The 19,922-nt window shown below is 36.5% G+C and overlaps 1 protein-coding gene across 3 annotated transcripts in view; it reads right to left on the reverse strand.

Annotated features, from left to right (window-relative positions):
- Positions 1-19,922, reverse strand: part of LMBRD1 (LMBR1 domain containing 1) — a 184,492-nt gene that overhangs the window by 151,966 nt on the left and 12,604 nt on the right. For all 3 annotated transcript variants that reach the window (XR_002784952.2, XM_010586811.2, XM_064287815.1), the window contains exons 2-3: positions 19,442-19,618; positions 11,887-11,947 (exon numbers count right to left, since the gene is read on the reverse strand). Coding sequence is in view for 2 of the 3 variants with exons in the window: in XM_010586811.2 (XP_010585113.1) it covers positions 11,887-11,947; positions 19,442-19,618 (238 nt within the window). In the remaining variant the exon portion in view is untranslated. The remainder of the gene's footprint in view (positions 1-11,886; positions 11,948-19,441; positions 19,619-19,922) is intronic.

The following is a 19,922-nucleotide window of genomic DNA, read 5'->3' on the forward strand; positions in this document are numbered from 1 at the left end:
ATTTGATTACTCTTTATTCCTTACGGCAAAGTCCATGAGTATAAAAAAAAAAGTGTATAGTCACCATTTATGTTGTCAAAAACAGGTATTTTTTTCTTTTTTTTAATTGAACTTTAGATGAAGGTTTACAGAACTAGTTTCTCATCAAACAATTAGTACACACATTTTTGTATGACATTGGTTAACAACCCCACGACATGTCAGCACTCTCCTTTCTCAACCCTGTGTTCCCTATTACCAGCTTTCCTGTTCCCTCCTGCCTTCCTGTCCCTGCCCCAGGGCTGGTGTGCCCCTTTAGTCTTGTTTTGTTCCATGGGCCTGTTCAATCTCTGGCTGAAGGGTAAACCTCAGGAGTGGCCTCGTTACTGAGCTGAAAAGGTGTCCAGGGCCACCTCTCAGGGTTTCTCCAGTCTCTGTCAGGCCAGCAAGTCTGGTCTTTCTTTCTGAGTTAGAATTTTGTTCTACATTTTTGTCCAGCTCTGTCCAGGACCCTTTATTGTGATCCCCGTCAGAGCAGTCAGTGGTGGTAGCTAGGCACCATCTCACTGACTGGACTCAGTCTGGTAGAGGCCACAGTAGATGTGGTCCCTTAGTCCTTTGGACTAATCCTTCCCTTAAGTCATTAGTTTTCTTCGAAAAAAGGTATTTGCAATGAAGAAATCATTGGTCTTGCAAAATTTTATCATGCAATATCCACCATCATTTCTATCATCAAGGCCATATTTTCCAACAACCAATCCTTCTTCTTTGCTTCCAACTTTTGCATTCCAATCACCAGTAATTATCAATGCATCCTGATTGCATGCTTAATCAATTTCAGACTGCAGAAATGAGTAAAAATCTTCAATTTCCTCATCTTTGGCACTATTGGTTGGTGCATAAATTTGAATAACTAGGAATATAAAATAATTTACAGGCTGTAATTTAAAATTTGTACTCCAAAGAACGGTTGTTTTTCTTACGGATTTTGTGGGGGGTGGGGGTGGGAGTGGAGGTTTCTCCTCTCCATGCTATTTTTCCAAGGCTTACACTGTAAGGCCATTTTTAGAACAAGAAATTTTTTAATTCGATGGAAAGAGGAAAGGCCGTAATTGTGGCAATTAACAATGACTAGAATGTTGACTCCAAAGCTACATAAAAACATTTGCTGAAATAACAGTTAGTTGAAAAGATATGCAAATTAGCATTACAAAATGATTATTCTTGGAGACCATATTGTGTAATACATGGTCAAAGAATCCCATTCTCCTTTATAAGCCTTAGCACTTCATAACTACTAAGCCTTTTTTTTTTTTTTTTAAATCTGTAAATTAAGGATAAGAGTCCTACTCTAGAAGGTCAAATAAAATCATAAACATGCAAATCCTCTAAAATTTTAAGTCACAATAATAGTAAAAATACTTTATTGAATGACTGTTATATACCCAGCACTGCATTATACTCTTGACTTAGAACAACTCTGAGGTATAATTTATATACCACAAAATTCACACATTGTAAGTGTACAATGCAATTATTTTTCATAAATGTATACACTGTATAGCTAACCTCAACCCAACCTTAGAAGATTTTCATTAGGGCACCTTTGAAAATAAAACACACCCTATCTAAATTTATGGGATCCAGCTAAAACAACCTTTAGAGGATAATTTGTAGCTTTAGACTTCTATATTAGAAAAGACATCTCTTGTACCGCAGCGTATACCATAAGATGCTAGAAAAAGAAGAGCAAAGTGAACCCAAAGGAGGCAGAAGAAAAGAAAATAATAAAGATTATAGCAGAAATCAATGAAATAGAAAACTGAAAAATGGGAAAAAAAAATCAATGAAACTAAAAGTAAGTTTTTTCAGGGAAGGAGGGGAAATCAATAAAATTGTCAAATCTTTAGCTAGACTGGAGAAAGAGGGACAGAGAGACAAAAATTATCAAATAAGTAATGAAGAATTACATAAATTCAAAAGATTATAAGAGATTATTATGAATAGTTTTACGCCAACAAATTAGATAGATAGATGAGGTGGAGAAATTTCTAGAAAGATAAAATTACTGAAACTGTTTCAAGAATAGCCATATAAGAAGGACTGAATTATTTAAAATATCCCCACAAAGAAAACCCCACACCTATACTTCTTCACTAGTGAATTCTATTAGATATTTAAGGAAGAAATTATACTAATCCTTCGAAAACCCTTTCAGAGAACAGAGGTGGGGTATATTAATTTCCTAGGGCTGCCATAACAAAGTAACAAATTTGGTCACTTTGAAGAAAGAAATCTATTGCCTCATAATTCTGGAGGACAGAAGTCTGAATTCAGGGGGTTGATCTCTCTTCCTTTCAGCCCTATGGGAATATCCTCAAATGAGGGCATATTCACAGATACAGCACTTAGGACTTGAACATTTATATAATCTATGAAAGTATTAGCTACCTGTTGACATGTAACAAATTATTATAAAGTTTAGTGGCTTAAAGCAACCTTTATTATCACATATTCTGTGGGCCAGGAATCCAACTACAGATTAGCTTGGTCCTCAGGCTCAGGATTCTCCCAAGTCTGCAATCAAGGTGTCAGCCAGGGAAGCAATCATTTCAAGGCTTAACTGGGGAGGGACCTACTTTCAAGCTCACTCACATGGTTGTTGGCAGGATAAAGTTCCTTATGGGTTGTTGGGCTGAGAGCCTCAGTTCCTCATTAGCTGTTGGCTCAAGGCCAACTTCAGCTTCTTGTCACATGGGCCTCTCCATAAGTGAGCTCAAAACATGGCAGTTTGCTTCAACAGAGCAGGCAAATGAGAAAAGCCAGAGTGAGAATGAAATGGAAGTCACTGTATTTCATAATCTAATCTTAGAAGTGACATTCCGTCACTTTTGCCATATTATCTTTGTTAGAAGTGAATTACTAGATACAACCCACACTCAATGGAAGGATGTGAATACTAGGAGGTAGGGAGTCACTGGGGCCATCTTAGAAGCTTGTCTACCACAGGAACGTAGCAGGAGATGAACACAGAGACACTTGAAGGGTGAGGTAAGAATATCAGATCACATAAGGCCTTGTAGGATATAGTCATGATTTTGACTTTAATGAGTGATATGGGAAGCTACTGCAGAGTTTTGAGCAGATGACTGACAGAATCTGTCATGTTTTTAAAAGATCACTCTGGTTGCTGTATTGTAAATGAACCAAGGGTAGAAAAGAGACATGTTACAAGGCTCCCATAATAACCAAGATAGAAACAATGGTGACTCAAGCAAAAGTAGTAGCCAGAACAGGTATCTAGTGCTGCTGTAACAGAAATACCATAAACGTATGGTTTTAACGAACAGAAATTTAATCTCACGGTTTAAGAGGCTACAAGTACAATTCAGGGTGCTGGCTCCAGGGAAGGCTTTCTCTGACAGCACTGGAGGACGATCCTTTTATCTCTGAGGTTCTGTTCCTTGGCGATCTTCACGTGGCTTTGCATCTCTCTTCCACCATCTCTATTCTGCTCGCTTGTTTAATCTCTTTTATATCTCAAAAGAGATTAATTCTAGATATACCCTACAGTAATCCTGCCTCATTAACAAAACAAAAACAACCCATTTCCAAATGGGATTCCAGTAACCCCCCCTTATCTGAGGTTTCGCTTTCCAAGGTTTCAGTTACCCGTGGTCAACCTTGGTCTGAAAATGTTAAATGAGCACGTGACACGATGAAATCTCGCACCATCCTGCTCTGTCAGTCATATAACTTTTATTACAGTATATTGTTATAATTATTCTATTTTATTATAAACTATTGTTGTTAATCTCTTACTGTGCCTAACTTATAAATTGAACTTTTATCATACGTACGTATGTATAAGACAAAACATAGTAATATACAGGGTTCAGTACTATCGGTGGTTTCAGGCATCCACGGGGTCTTGAAACATATCCCCTGTGGATATGGGGAGATTACTACATAACCATGGGCATAGAGGTTAGGATTTGCAACACATATTTTGGGGGACATAATTCAATTCATAACAAAGCCCAAGAGATTTTCCTGCCAGATGAAAAAGGAAAAGAGTCAAGGATAACTCCAATGTTTTTAGCCTGATCAACTCTATTCTTCCAGCTGTTAGCCAATAAAAGATAGGAAGTAATGGGGTATAGTAGTCTGAGGGTCAGTTGTTTCAGAAATGTTCAATTTGAGATGTCTTAAGAGTTTTTAGTAGAAACTGTTAAGTTGACTTGACAGTTGGACAGGAATATGAAGTACAAGAGAAGTCTGCACAAAGATTTAAATCTGGGAGCTTGGTATATAGATGGTTATTTAAAGTCAAGGAACAGTATAAACTATCAAGGGATTAACCGAGGTAGAGAACTGGTCCAAGAATTGAACCCTGGGGCACGGAAACATCAAAAAGGCCAGGAAGAAGAGAAAGAATCAGCAAAAAAAAACTTAATAGGCATAACCAGGAATGTTAAGAAGGAAAACCAAGAGCAGAGGTCTCTCTCTCCCAAACCATAAGTGTTAAGAAAGGTTTATGATATTAATGTGAAACAAATTAGCAGTTTGCTTAGACAGAATATACAATTCACACTTGCTAAATTCAAGACAACTCATTGCCATTCTTGTTTTCCTGTTTTCACCTGCAAACAATTTTTTAGGCTCCTAGGTCTCAACAGGTCTTTACCCAGAGAATCTTTTGAACAAACCCAACCAGAAACTACTTAGAAAACTCACCCTGTGATTAAGAATACATTCGCCAAAACAGAGGAGTCAGGAAAACAGGACACGACCATATCTTAACAAAATTATAGACCTGAATTGAAAAAAAAAAAAAAAAAACCCCCAAATTAGTCCCAATCTTTCTATCTTGTCTGGAAATACCAGAAATTTTTTCAAAACAAAATGTCAAAAAGATGTAAATTTGATGACACACTAGGTCAGTTCCTTCAATATTTACTTTCCCGTATGATTGCACTAACAGAGAAAGTTTATTTCTCTTGCTCGCATACCTGGTTCGAATGCACAACATGTCTCGCACTCACAGTACTATGAAGAAGGTACTACTTATCACCATTTTGCAGCTGGAGAAATCACAGAGAAGTTAAATAGCTTCAAGGTCCCATGGTGCTCTAGGAGGTTGTAAACCCCAAGTTTAAAGTATTTGGTAAAGACTCCAGGTGCACATTATCAGCAACTGACCAAAAGGGAGTAAGGAGAAACTTCCAAAAAACTTTCTTACATGCTCTAAAAGGTCCTAGAAACAGGAATTTCAAAGCTTCTTGGCCCTTCTTATTCTTCCTTAGTTCGATAGCTCATCAAAATATGTACATGCTTGATATACTCTCCAATTTTCATTACAGGATTAACTAATATCAAAAACTAAGAACTTATTTAAATACCTAATAATCAGGATTGTTTGAATAAGTTACAGAGCATCCATACAGCAAAAGGCGATGCAATGATTTTTTTTTAAATGTATACATGCACAAAAATCTTCATAGTGACAATATGTGAAACAGTCAAAAACTGCATGCAACCAATTTATCGTCAATATTAGAATTAATAAACTATGGCATATTATACAGCAATGAGAATCAATGAAGCACTGTTACCTGCAACAATATAGATGAATCTCAAACATAATACTGAGCACTAGAAAAGCCAAGCACAAAAGAATTCATATCGTATGGTCCAATTTACAACCATATACAAAAACTGACAGCATGAGAGCCAGTGTCAAGTTTTTCTAAAAAGGGTCTCTAGGGGAAATTAACAACTACAGAAAAGCTAATAAACAAAATAGTCTTTAATAATTCCTGCTTATGGTTTGGGCTTGCTCCATTTTCACAATGCCTGCATGCATGTAAAAACAAAACAAGAAATTAGGGGAAAAAACTAAGTAAAAGGAAAATATACTTTAAAAAATGAAAGAAAGGTAGATGGTAAAGGAATTAAAACTAAAAAATTGGAGCATGGTTAAAAAAATATGAGAATAAATTAAATATTTACTAAAAGTTATAATAAAGGTAAGAATTTAAAGATAAAAATAGATTTGAAGCATAAAAATAAAATTTAGATAAATGGCTAAAAACATAACAGATAAAGGATTGGGTAACAGGCTCAAACATCAGAGAATTAAGCACTAAAAAATCAAATAAAAGCAGACTTTTAAGAGAAAACAGCAAAGAAACATGAAGAGACAGGTAATAAAATAAATAAAAACATTCAAAAGAGAAAAAGGAGTAAGACTTTAAAGTTTCTGGATTGGGCTTTGCATCCCCAGAAGAGGCAGTCTTCTGCTGAGCAGAGCCCCTAAAAATACACGGTCAAGGGGCAGAGATGCACAACTTTCCTCTCTCATCCTTCAACAAACTCTAGGAAGATGACTTTCCTCTGAAAGTAAAGTAGTTTCAGTTAACTAAGGACTGTCAATAACCATTCGATAGCTGAATAGTATACAGTAGATAGAAGCGGCAGTTGACGGACTTCTGCCAACTTTCCAGAAAAAAAACTTCCGAAGTTCCATTAATGTATCAGAAGGTTCACAAAAGTGTACTTTCTGAACCCGAGAATTTACAAAGATTCTTTCAGGGTATGTGCAACATGATAGCCATTTTCATAATGATGCTAACATGCTATTTAACTTTCCACTATATCGACATTTGCACTGATAGTGCAAAAACAATAGAAGAAAAAAATGCTGGCCCTTTAAAAGGAATCAATGCAATGGAAAAAAACTGTACTAGCAGTCATTGCACTCTTCACCACTAAGCACCTCACTGGGTGCCGCAGAAGACACTTTTCACTCACAAAAGTCCCTTCTGAAGCAGTAAGTATTTTATTAAATGTCTACCCTTAAGTATGCATCTTTTTAATATTCTGTGTGAAGTAAAGAGAAGCAAACATGAAGCATTCTGACATCTGAAGTATGATGGTCATCTCAAGGAAAAGCATTTAGGCTATTACAGCTGCAAGCTAAACTAGTCACTTTTTTCACAATATAGTATTTTTACTTGAGAGAACAACCAACAGGAACAGCCCTAATGTTCGTCAACAGATAAATGGATAAACAAATTGTGGTGTATACACACAGACACACATACAGATATTATTCAGCCATAAAAAAATGAAGTGTTGATACATGCTAAAAGGTAGATGAACCTCCAAAACATGATGCTAAGTAAAAGAAGTCAGACACAAAGGTCCTATATTGTATGATCCCACTTACACAAAAGATCCAGAAAATATAAATCCACAGAGTTAGGAAGCAGATTATGGTTGTCGGGGCTGGGGAGAGGAAGGAATGAGGAGAAACTGCTTAATGGGTAAGCGGTTTTACTTTGGCTAGAAATTTTTGAAACTAGAGGTGGTGGTTGCACAACATAGCAAATGTACTAAATACCACTAAATTGTTTACTTTAAAATGGTTAATTTTATATTATGTGAATTTCACCTCAGTAAAGTATTAAAAACCAAACAAACAAAAAACAAAAACTGATAGACATGCAACGGCTATCCAGACTTGATATTATGGGTTGAACTGTGTCCTCAAAAAAGATATGCTGAAGTCCTAAGCCCTGTACCTATGAATGTGACCTTATTTAAGAAATAGGGTCCTTCTTTGAAGATATTATCAGTTAAGTCATACCGGAGTAGGGTGGGTTCTAGTCCTAATCCCTTTCAAGTGGTATCTTATAAAAGGGGAGAACAGACACAGAAAGAAGGCTGCACACAGGAGGAAGATAAGTGCCATGTGAAGATATATTTACACGCAGCAAAAGAACTCCAAGAATTGTCAGTAGCCATCAGAAGCTGGAGAGAGGCAGGGAACAGTATCTTTCTCAAGCCCTCAGAAGTAATTGATGCCACCCCACCAATACCCTGAATTCAGACTTCCAGCCTCCAGAGCTGTGAGAAAATAAATTTCCATTCTTTAAAGCAACCCACTTTGTGGTATTTTGTTATGACAGCCCTAGAAAACTAAGATACTTGGTTATTATTAAGCAGACTTCTAAAAAATAAACAAAGTGAGCCTGTCACTTCAAAGAAACCAAGTGAGAGTACTTGTTGCCTATGATAAAACTTGAGCTTTCAAGGGAAAATCAGAATTTTGGAAAACCTGAATCAAACACCTCGGATTGAATTCACCACCACCTTCCCAATGCATAAAGACTTTTCTGATGAAAAAAGTGGTGTATAACGAAACGTGTCAACATTTAGAAGACACATTATCTCGTGAACAGTATTTTCCAAATGGCCAAAACATGTTAAAAATCAAGCATGAGTAAAAGATCCATTCAAAGTGCAAATGAACAAATGGATTTTAATGTAATGGAGGAAGAACTGTTCAGTGGTATGGTTTCAGACTGCACATTGCAACTAATCTTTAAGAAAGTACCACTGGTCAAGTTCTGGTGTAGTATGAAAGAATAGTCAGAATTGTCTGAAAAGCGTAACACTTTCCTTTTCCAATTACATTATCTGTATGAGGCTAACTTTCTTCATTGAGTTCAGTCAAAGAATGTACTACAACAGAATGAATGCAGAGCAGCCATAACGCATTAAGGCAGACATTAAAGAGAACTGTAAAAACATAAAGAATATCATTCTTCTCATTAAATTATTTTTGAAGAGTATTCTTAAGAATTAGTTATTTGTGTTAACATATAATGGGTTTATCACTGCTATTTTTAAATAACTAATAAACATTTTAAACCTCTATAAAGTTTAATTTCCAATACAGTGTATAATATAATCTATACAAACAAAAGATTTTGGGTTCCTGCAACCAAAAGGTTTGAGGACCACTAATACAGCATGTAAGGTTCCTGGTTGAGCCAAATGGACCCACAAATTATGAAACACAATAGAACTTAACTGTGACTCTCAACTGTCAAATGTAAACTGATTTTGAATTGTCAAATAACCAATTGTTTTGCAACAAAAGTTATTCCTCCCATTTGTTAAGAAATTATATTGGATTCAAGTTTATTTTAACATTTGTAGAAAACTCTCATTCCAAGTGTAAGCTACAGCAAATTGAAACATTTACTCTTGAGTTAAAAATATTCATAAACATCATGTGGATAATTTTAAAAGAATAAAAAATCTTGCAAATAAGGATTAACAAGAAAACTTTAAGAACCATTTATTTACTTAATCTTATTTTAATATTAGTCCAATAGGACACATCTTAGCAGAAACTCTGAAGGATTATTGAAATTACTTGGTACACATTCCAGGCTAATATGTAGCAGTCTAAAGGAATATTTCCTAAACATAAATCCGTGTTCAAGTGACCCTCAACTTTTTCAATCCATTACAATTTTTAAAAGTTGGCATCTTTAGACAGTATTAACCCAAAGATAATATAAATGGATCTACTGGACAACATTTGTAAAGTGATTTTAAATAATTAACCAATTTTTCCACTATTTCTCACTTTCTTAAGAGAAACAAGAATTAATCACTTTGTCTTTACAAACAGGAAATAGACACTCAACTTGGCAATCTTAGAGGGAAGGTCTGAAACTTTGCACTTGGCCAAATTAAGATGCCATAAGATTAGCTATGAATCAACCAAACTAATTTTCTGAGCAGACAGGTTCTCACAATTTCACTTCTATAATACCCAGTGCCATCGAGTCGATTCCAACTCATAGCGACCCTACAGGACAGAGTAGAACCGCCTCATAGAGTTTCCAAGGAGCACCTGGCAGATTTGAACTGCCGACCCTTTGGTTAGCAGCCATAGCACTTAACCACTACGCCACCAGGGTTTCCTGTTCTATAATATATAATATATATTATACACCATTATTTTCTTATCATCCTAGCTCATAATACTATTAACTTATAGTTTTCACTCTGTCTTCTTCCCAATATCCAATCACCAGTTCTTCACAGCCCCATGGGAAAAGCACATCAGAAACATTTTTAAGATTCCTAGACTGAGTGGGAGTTACTACCAGGAGGCCACTAACCTCTAATGTTCCATGATACTATGAAGACTAATTTCTAACTGTATCAGTGAACATTTCTGTCCTACCACAATGGTGATCTTTATTATTTTTCTTCTCCTTCTTCTTCTTCAGTGTTTTTCATTCCCAGAACATCTCAACTGGGAGTATATGGCAGAGGGAAAAATCAAAAGGGCAGCACAACAGAATCATTACCCACAAGATCTTTAGGTTCGTTGTATTCGTCATTTCCAACATTACTTGGTCTATTTATTTGTGAGTGAAATGAAAACTACTTCCTAAGTGAATCTGACCACAGTTTCCCCTCCTCCCCATCTCTTTTCATGGCACATTTAGTACAACTAATACTGATTACAAAAAAATACTTCCAGAGATGTTTATCTGCCCCAAGTCCAAGAACCGCTTCAGAAGTGGGGGTGTAGAGTTCCATCAGTAATTTGAAGGTAGTTAACAATCCTAAATATTTTAATTGAGGAAGATGACTAAAACTATTTTAAGAAAGTTAAATGTTTTTCACCAGTTTCTCTTCTACAGAAAATCAACTAGTACCTAAACTAGCACCTAAATTGGCACCTAAAAAAACAGACAAGTATAGAAAAAACCCTTCAGCAGGAGTTCTTGGAAAGTAATTACAAATAAAATCCACTCTATCATTAATGAGGCATCTGAATGTTAATCTTAATACTCTAGAAAAGATTGGCAAAAAACTTGTAGCAGAAAGCTTTTGTCTTGAAAACACTCATGGAATCGCAACACAGAAGACACTTAAAAGCCCCGTAGGTCTCACTGATTCAGTACTTAGCCTTCCTATCCTGCAAACCTCTCTCCCACTTCACCTTACACATGCATATGAGGCACGTTATGAGAAGTCACTGATTCAGGCCACCACTTCCCAAATTTGGCTGTGCCAAAATCAGAATGAGTACCATTAATGTTTTAATAGGAGATTCCCAGGCTGCATATCACACCAAAGTGAATCAGAATCTCTCTGGATAGAGTCTGAGATTATTTACTTAAAAGGTCTCCAGATGATTTATGAAGCCGCCTTGGGAGCCCAATACTACTAACCATGACCATTGGTAATATTCCCAGAACCATTTATTAAATGGTATTTTTGTAAATATCATTAAAATGTTTCTAAGATCATACCAAAGGAATAGAATTCCATGGGTCCTCTATGTTTTAGTTAAGGAAAAAGGGAAAGATTAGAGCCAAAGGAGCTAAATTAAAATCCAATGATACCCTTGAAAATTATTCCATCCATAGAAAATTCTGTAGATTTTTTCTCAGCTTTCAACTTAAGGTCCTACTGAAACCTTATTTACTATCTTGTTTTACTGCTGAAAAAAATGACATCCCTTTCCCAACTCAGCATTTATACACTTTTATAAAAGTAGTAGTCCTATATTTACTCAAAAAGAAATTTTTGGAAATATTTAGGTGGTTATATAAAGCTTTTATAATCTAACACTGGAGAAGGGAAGAATCAGCCATAATTCCTTGGATTAAACCAGCTCTGTTAGAGGACAATGAAGTTGATTCTACAAATTCCCCAGTAAGGCAAACTCTACTAGTGTCAATACTTGGAAAAGGTTTCTAGAAAACTGAGATTTTAAATAAAAAGCTTAAATGTAGAAAATTGATAATGGCAACAAATGAAGATACCTGAAATTTATACTAACTTGATTGAACCACAACAAAAATGTAGCACAGATGAAGCAAAGTAGGTTAAAAAAGTTTTAGAATCATGAGAACGACTCTTACATTACTTAGGAAAAAAAAAATCTTATATGTGATGTCAACATTTAAAGATTAGACATAGCTTTATTCTACATTTCGGTCTGCAGTCCAAATAGGAAATGAAACTGGAAGATACTTACTATAGTAACCATATAAATAGGAAATGAAACTGGAAGATACTTACTATAGTAACCATATAATACAGTGTCCTCAATCTGTCTGCTGACATTAGCATTAGCCCAGTCCTAGGATAAAAAGGAAAATAGTAGAAATAATGAAACATCCATTTGCTTAACAATTATAGTTAGGTTTTTATATGTAATGTGTATAATCAACTAAAACAAGGTATGGTCCATGACTTCAAGAAGTGAGAGCCAGACAATTCTCAATAGTTAAGTACTGAGATAAGATGACACATAGTTCTAGGGTCGCAGATAAGCATAAGGCACCTAACTTACACTGGAGATCAGGGATGGTTTCCCAAAAATGACTAAGACTTGAAGGAAAAGAGGAAGTTCTAGGGAAAAGGAGAGAAGACAACAGGACGAAAGGGAGACAGGAAACATATATGAAGGGTTTAAAAAACTGCAAGAAGGTAAATATAAATTCAGTGGTGCTTTCAGAAAGGTAAGAAAAAGCAGGTGAAGTGAGGAAGAGGAAGGACAAATGTTTGAAGGACTTGTGTGTCACCCAAGCCCTTGACCCAACAGTATTCACTGTTGTTGTTGTTGTTAGGTATTGTCGAGTCAGTTCCGACTCATAGGGACCCTGTGCACAACAGAATGAAACACTGCCTGGTCCTGCACATCCTCACATTGTTGCTATATTTGAGCCCATTGTTGAAGCTACTGTGACAATCCATCTCATTAAGAGTATTCAGTGTAGTGGCATTTCAAATGTTTAAAAAAAAAAAAGAAGAAGAAAACCTGAAGACAATCTAAATGCTCATGGAAGAAATGGTAAAATGTATTACTTTACATTCAAAACATGGAATGAGACAGATCTGTATGAAGTGGCACAAATCAGTACCCACGAAGTACTTTCGAGTGGGAGACAAAGAACAAGTTGCAAACCAGTAGTCATAACACAATGCAACCTTTGTCAAAAAAATTTAATAAAAGAAACACCCATCCCCTACACGTATAGAAAAATGGAAGGAAAACGTAAATAGCACTTACCACAAGGGACTGGGAAAGCGCCAGGGGGAGGGGGACATGGAATGTTTGGAAATTTTTTCATCAATAAGTCAAGTATCCAGAGGAATATGTGCATAAAGCTTTAGCTTCAGTGAGCTGTTTCTTTAGTGACTGTTTATGCATCAACACAGAAGTTTAAAAAAAAAAAAAAAAGTAAAGATGATCAAATTAAGAATAATGTATCCATGGGAGATCCCTTTTCCCATTAAAAAATTCTACCAGTTTCTATGAAAATCCCAGGAGGCAGTAATATCCCCACTGAGAATCATTTTAAAGTTAAATTTTAAACTGGACAAGAGCTCAGCCTCAGAAAAAATTAAAAGTTGAAAGTCTAAAAGTAACTGAAAGCCAATGAATCGTTGAAATTTAGCATCTTCTACTCTACAAGGTTCTTTTGTTTACCCAAAATCTAGTGGCAATAAGAGTATTACTGTTACTATTTTAAAGTCACGAATATGTATAAAACATACAACATCACTCAAGTACTATTAGTGTATTTGGCTTTTACACATTGTCTTGCCTCCAAGGTATTTGATGTAGTATTGTCAAGAGAGCTTAGTTTATGAAACTTTCCTTCTACATTTTTAGTACTGCTATGCCCTCGATATGTTTTATAAACAATTGCTTCCTAAAGTAGAAACCAAAAAGAACTTCAAGGTCATTTAAGACTCAAAGGAATGTGAAATGATTGAAAATAAATATTATAAGAATATTAAAGGAGAACATTTCAGAAAGAAGGAAAAAGATATGAATTCCATAGAACAAAAATTTAGTGGGACTCAGATGTTAAAAAAAAAATTCTCTTTCCCATTTTTCAAGATGACTTTTTGAAACTCTGTTATGGGTTGAATTGTGTCCCCCAAAAATATGCACTATAAATCCTCATCTCTGTGCCTGTGGTTACAATCACATTTGGGAAAGGTTTTCTTTGTTAGTAACACAGGATTAGTGTAGGGTGTGTCTTAAATCTATCTCTGTTGAGATATAAAAGAGATTAAACAAGCATGTAAGAGAAGTAAAAATGGGGAAAGAGAGGTGCCAAGTGATATGAAGATTGCCCAAGAGCAGAAGATCTAAGAGACAAGGACTTTCCTCCAGAGACAACAGAGGGAGAAAGTCTTTCCCTAGAGCTGGAACCCTGAATTCAGACCTCTAGTCTCCTAAACTGTGAGAAAATAAATTTCTGTTTGTTAAATTCACCCATCTGTGGTATTTCTGTTACAGCAGCGATACATGAGTAAAACTCTCTGCCCTCAAACTCACAACACGACTCTCCTCACTTTTACCTGATAACCTCACCTTAGGCCAGTGGTTATCAATCAGAGGTGATTTTGCCTCCAGAGCACATTTGGCAATGTCTGGAGACAATTTTAGTTATCACTACTTCAGGGGCTAGGGGTGGGGTGCTACTGGTATCTAGTCTAGTGGTAGAGGCCAAGGATACTGCTAAACATCTATAACGCACAGGGCAATCCCCCAAAACAAAGAATTATTAGTTCCAAAACTTTAATAGTGCCAGGATTGAGAAATTCTGACTCAGAGGTCTCTGAAATAATTTGAAACCAAAAAACAACCACTCACTTACCTACTACCATATCTAAAACCTACCTCTATCTGTATCCAAATTCTAGGCTTTTCTTCCTACAAAGTGCCCGTGCTCCTATTTATGGCTAACCCTTTCACTCTGGGACTTCCAACACCTTTGCGTTATCAAAGACATTGTACCTACCATTTTATACCTTCTCTCCCCTTTCAATAATTTCTCCTCCTATTTAAAAAAAAAAAAATTTGTTGCCATTGAATTGATTCTGACTCATGGTGACCCTATAGGACAGAGTAGAATTGCCACATAGGGTTTCCAAGGAGTGGCTAGTGGATTCAAACTGCCAACCATTTGGTTAGCAGCCAAGCTCTTAACCACACTGAATCCTAGAGTATACATTTCAAGTAATTTCCATTAAACACACACAGATACACGTACAAGCGCCACAAATAAAAAGACCTTTCTTGATTCAACTTCCCATTCCCTTTTTTCACTCCTCTAGAGGACAAAGTAGAACACTGGTTCGGTGATAGGATTTTCCCCTGCCATGAGGGAGACCTGGGTTCAATTCCCGGCCCATGCACCGCATGCGCAGCAACCACCACTCTGTCAGTGGTGGACTCATGTTGCTACGATGCTGAAGCAGTTTCAGCAGTACTTCCAGACTAAGACGAACTAGGAAGAAAGGCTGGCGATCTACTTCTGAAAATCCTATGGATCACAATGGTCCCATCCGCACCAATCATGGGGATGGCTCAGGACCAGGCAGCACTTCTTTCTGTTATACATGGGGGTCACTATGAGTTGGGGCAGCTCCGAGGCAGCTAACAACAACAACCTTCAAACAAAAGCTCCTGTGAATTTCACCAGAAAAAAACAAGAAACAAAGAATGCCATTGAAAGCAATGTATCAAGGAAAAAACTGACACATTACCTAAGCTCTGAGATGGCTAAAAATTAACATAACTAAATAGAGACAACTAAGTAAATAAAAAGTGGAAATAAAAGAACTTATAATTGCTGAATAAAAAATTCCTTAACAATCAAAAAAAAAGGTTTTAAAAAGTAGAGGGAATCAAATCTTATCATGGATTGTTTTCCCTTCTTCTGATTACTGATACCACAACTAGTAATTTTTTTTTTTTTTTTACAGTTGCCATCCAGTCTGATTCCAACTCATGGCGACCCCAGGCAAGTCGGAGTAGAACTGTGTTCCATAGGGCTTTCAGTGGCTGATTTTTTTGGGAAGTAGATCACCAAGTCTTTCTTCTCCAAGGCATCTCTGGGTGACCTCGAACCTCCAACCTTTTGGTTAGCACATTTAGATTTAACAGATATAAAATAAATTCATTAACTACAGCTATGCTTTATATATTTGGTAAAGCACAGGGTCAGCGGAAAAGAGCAAGACCCTCAACGAGATGGACTGACACAGTGGCTGCAACAATGGGCTCAAGCATAACAAGGATTGTAAGGATGGCGCAGGGTCAGGCAGTATTTCATTCTGTTGTGCATATGGTTGCTGTGAGTCGGAACTGACTCAATGACATCTAACAACAACAAAACAATGCTTTATATTTTCTTACAGGACATTTAATAGAACAAGCACCCTACATTTTTACAGATAATATTCTGTTTCTTTGTTGTGTGAATTCTAAAGTTCTTACTTGAACAGTTATAATGCAATATGACAGGTTAAAAACAAAAACAAAAAACTAGTACCTGGAAAGTGACTAATTTAAGCATGAGACCATAACAACTACTTAATCTCAGAGAAAGATCATAATTTCATAAAAACACTTGCTTTAGAAATTTCGAGATGAAAAGAAAACATTTTTGCATAAAATCCAAACGAGTCAGATATTCTAAATTCAAAACTAAAAAAAATAACTTCTGTCTAAACAATAATTATACAAGAGATAATACTATTTATATTACAACAGTTTTCTTGAGGAAATCTTAAACACCAAACCAAACCCATTGCCATCAAGTTGATTCCGGCTCATAGCAACCCTACAGGACACAGAGCTGCTGCACATCTTTACAGAAGCAGACTGCTGTATCTTTCTCCCACAAGGAAAACTTAAGGGTGCTATAAAAATCCTAGTATTTATCTATACTTCTGCCTATTAAATTTAATAGCTTTCTGAGAAAATATCCCAGAAATTAACAATTATGTGTTGTACATTCTGAATTACACTAAAGGAGCCAAAGGTTAAGTGATCGGCTGCTAATCAAAAGGTGGGCAGTACAAACCCACAAGCTGCTCTGCGGGAGAAAGATGTGGCAATTTGCTTCCATAAAGAAACCCTGTGGGGCAGTTCTACTCTGTCCTATAGGGTCACTATGAGTTGGATTTGCTTTAAAATAAAAAGGATAACCTGACACACTCAAGATCTTTATGGAAGAAACACAGCTGTACACAGAGCCACATTAAATACACATTTCTATAGAATTCTATAATTCTAAAAAAAAAAAAAAAATTTATTTCTCAGAGGAAATGACCTTATGTGATGTTAAAATCAACAGTTTAATTCTCCATGTCCAAAAACATTAAAAGTATATTACTTCTTGCTCAACAATAAAAAGTACAGGAAATCCACTGACACCACCGAAAATAGTCATCTCCTCTAAAACAATGTTTCAGCCCACAATACAAAATGTGAACTAAGCTTAAATGAATAATAATGTAGATTCATCAGAAGAAATTCTATTCACTGAGGTAACTAAAATTATCTCATACCTCCTCTTGAAGAAAAAACTCTGGAGCCAGGTAGTCAAGCTTCAAATCCCAGCTACAGCAACTAACTAGCTATGTGACCTTACATTAATATTACTTCACTTCTCTGAACTTGTTTCTCATCCATAAAAACATGGATAATACTATCTAGTTAGAATCAATTCGACAGCAACGGGTTTGTTTTGGTTTTTGGTTTTCAAAGGGTTGTTTGGGAAACTAAATGGAGTTCACACAGTAGCTCCTCCCCCCTTATCCGCGGTTTCGCTTTCCAGTTTCCGCTACCAGTGGTCAGACACAGTCCAAAAGTGTTAAATGAGTAGCGTGATGATATCTCTTGCTGTTCTGCTCTGTCCCACCTGAGGACCACATTCACGTAACTTTTATCACAGTGTATTATTATAATTGTTCTACTTTACTATTAGTAATCGTTGCTAATCTCTTACTGTACTTAATTTATATATACGACAAAAAATAGTATATATAGAGTTTGGTACTATCCGTGGTTTGAGCCATGCATGGGGGTCTTGAAACATATCCCCCATGGATAGGGGGTGACTACTTTACATGTGAAACACTTAGGACAAGGTCTGATATACAGTAAGCATTCAACAGATGTTAGCTACTATACTGATAATACCAGAGTGTTTTTGTACATACTATAGGGTCGCTGTGAGTCAGAATTGACTCGACGTCAACGGGTTAGGTGTTCAATTAATATCTTAAGTTATGAATGACTGACCTAAAGAAAATAACTGTAGTTTTAACAACAATCTGAGTACATCTAAACCTGACTGCAGAAACATTATCAAACTATTTAAGCCAGTTTTCCCAATTTAGGAACTTATTTATGAACCATGCATTATTGAGATAACTGAAATACTACTACTTTATTCAAAATATTTAAGTACCTACTATGTGCTGGTGGCAAAGTGGTTAAGAACTACGGCTGCTAGCCAAAAGGTCGGCAATTCGAATCCACCAGGCACTCCTCGGAAACCCTATGGGGCAGTTCTACTCTGTCCTACTGGGTCCTTATGAGTTGGAATCGACTTGAGGACAACAGATTTTTTTTATTATGTGCTAGGTACCGGGGATATTAGAATAAATATGATGCAGTTCCTGCCCCACAGAAGCTTAAGCTGGTAAGAAACTTTAAAAAGTAATTTGCATAACTGAAAGGGAAGTCAGAAACCTTCCAACCCACACTTTTAATTTTAAAAAATGAGGAACCTACAGTTCAGAGAAGTTACGTGATTTGGCAAAGGTACACAGCTTGATAGTTAGAAGAGTCAAGACTAGAACTCAAGGCTTATACTTCTCAGCGTGGTGGTCTCTTTTCACTATATCATACTGTGCTACAAGACCTAAAAACTAAGGTTCATTGTTATATGTTACCTTGGCATCTGGCAAGATTGGGAGGCTTTGCATTGCCTAACCAAAGTTCCCCTCCCCACTGTGTTCCCAAAAATAAGGTCATCTAGCCAAACAACTCTCTATCCAGGCAGTTCTTGCTTATCCCTGAATAGTGGCCTTCAACTCCCTGCCAGCCCACAGAATTATTCCAACAAGCCAATCACATCCTCCTACAGGAACCAGGCACACCCCATCCTCCTGATACTACTAAGCCTGCCTCCAGAGCCCCTGGCTGTTCACTCTGTTCCTGGGTTTAACTCCCACGTGGCCCTGTGTGGTGTGCAGTGTCTCCTTCTCTGGAGCTGTGAGTATATGTGACTAATAAACTGCTGTCCATCTCATCTGTTCACAGTCAGGTGCCATGTGTTTGTCTATCTCCATAGCCCTAGAGCAGGAATTCCCTCTTCACTGACACAATGAAGAAGGGTGATCAAAAGACATACTGACACAAAGTACCCAATATAAAACTGAGATTAAGAGCTTGATCTGCACTAACAAAAGCCCTTCTAAATCAAGTCAAAGACTTCTCAAGTCCAATAAACTTCAAAGAAACTATGACAGTCACAAAAATAAAACCTATTATGATTACAGAAAATATTTTCAGATTAACAAAAGACATTCTCCACATTTGAAGGGTGGCTGAATTAACAGTTCTGTGTCAGTAAATTATCGTCTGCATCTAGTTCTCCAGTGTAACTGTCCCAGTCTCAGCCTCTAAGCTGCATGTCCATTCTCATTTATTCCAAGAACCAAAAATAAAACGCAATATATTCTGGACTGCTAAACCTAAACACTTAGTTGCCAAGAATCTGAAAGGGAAAAAATCACGTTGTATGATAATAATTACCTTAAATGTACCATTTTGATTTTTCATATAAGAAACCAAAAATATATCCACTGGTAGAAGTGCTGATGTGATAAGTGCAATCGCCAGAGAAAAAATTGCTGTTATGGTGGAGACAACTTCACTTTCCCGCTGACTTTGGTATTTTCGAACATATATCCAGCAGAATGCCAAAATAGCCTGTAATAGAACAAAATGAAATGCTTTGTTACTACCCTATATATTTTCTAAAACTGATGTTAATGTGTTTCAAAGTTTCCAAAGAGTGGCTCAAATGTTGAGTAAAGGGGGCAGGGCCAAGATGGCGGACTAGGTGGACGCTACCGCGGATCTCTCTTGCAACAAAGACTCGGAAAAACAAGTGAATCGATCACATACATAACAATCTACGAACTCTGAACAACAAACACAGGCTTAGAGAGAGAGAACGAACAAATACGGGCAGACAGCGATCGTTTTCAGAACCAAGAGCCAGCATACCAGG

Source organism: Loxodonta africana, chromosome 1, assembly GCF_030014295.1.
Source record: "Loxodonta africana isolate mLoxAfr1 chromosome 1, mLoxAfr1.hap2, whole genome shotgun sequence".
In the NCBI taxonomy this organism is placed as follows: Eukaryota; Metazoa; Chordata; class Mammalia; order Proboscidea; family Elephantidae; genus Loxodonta; species Loxodonta africana.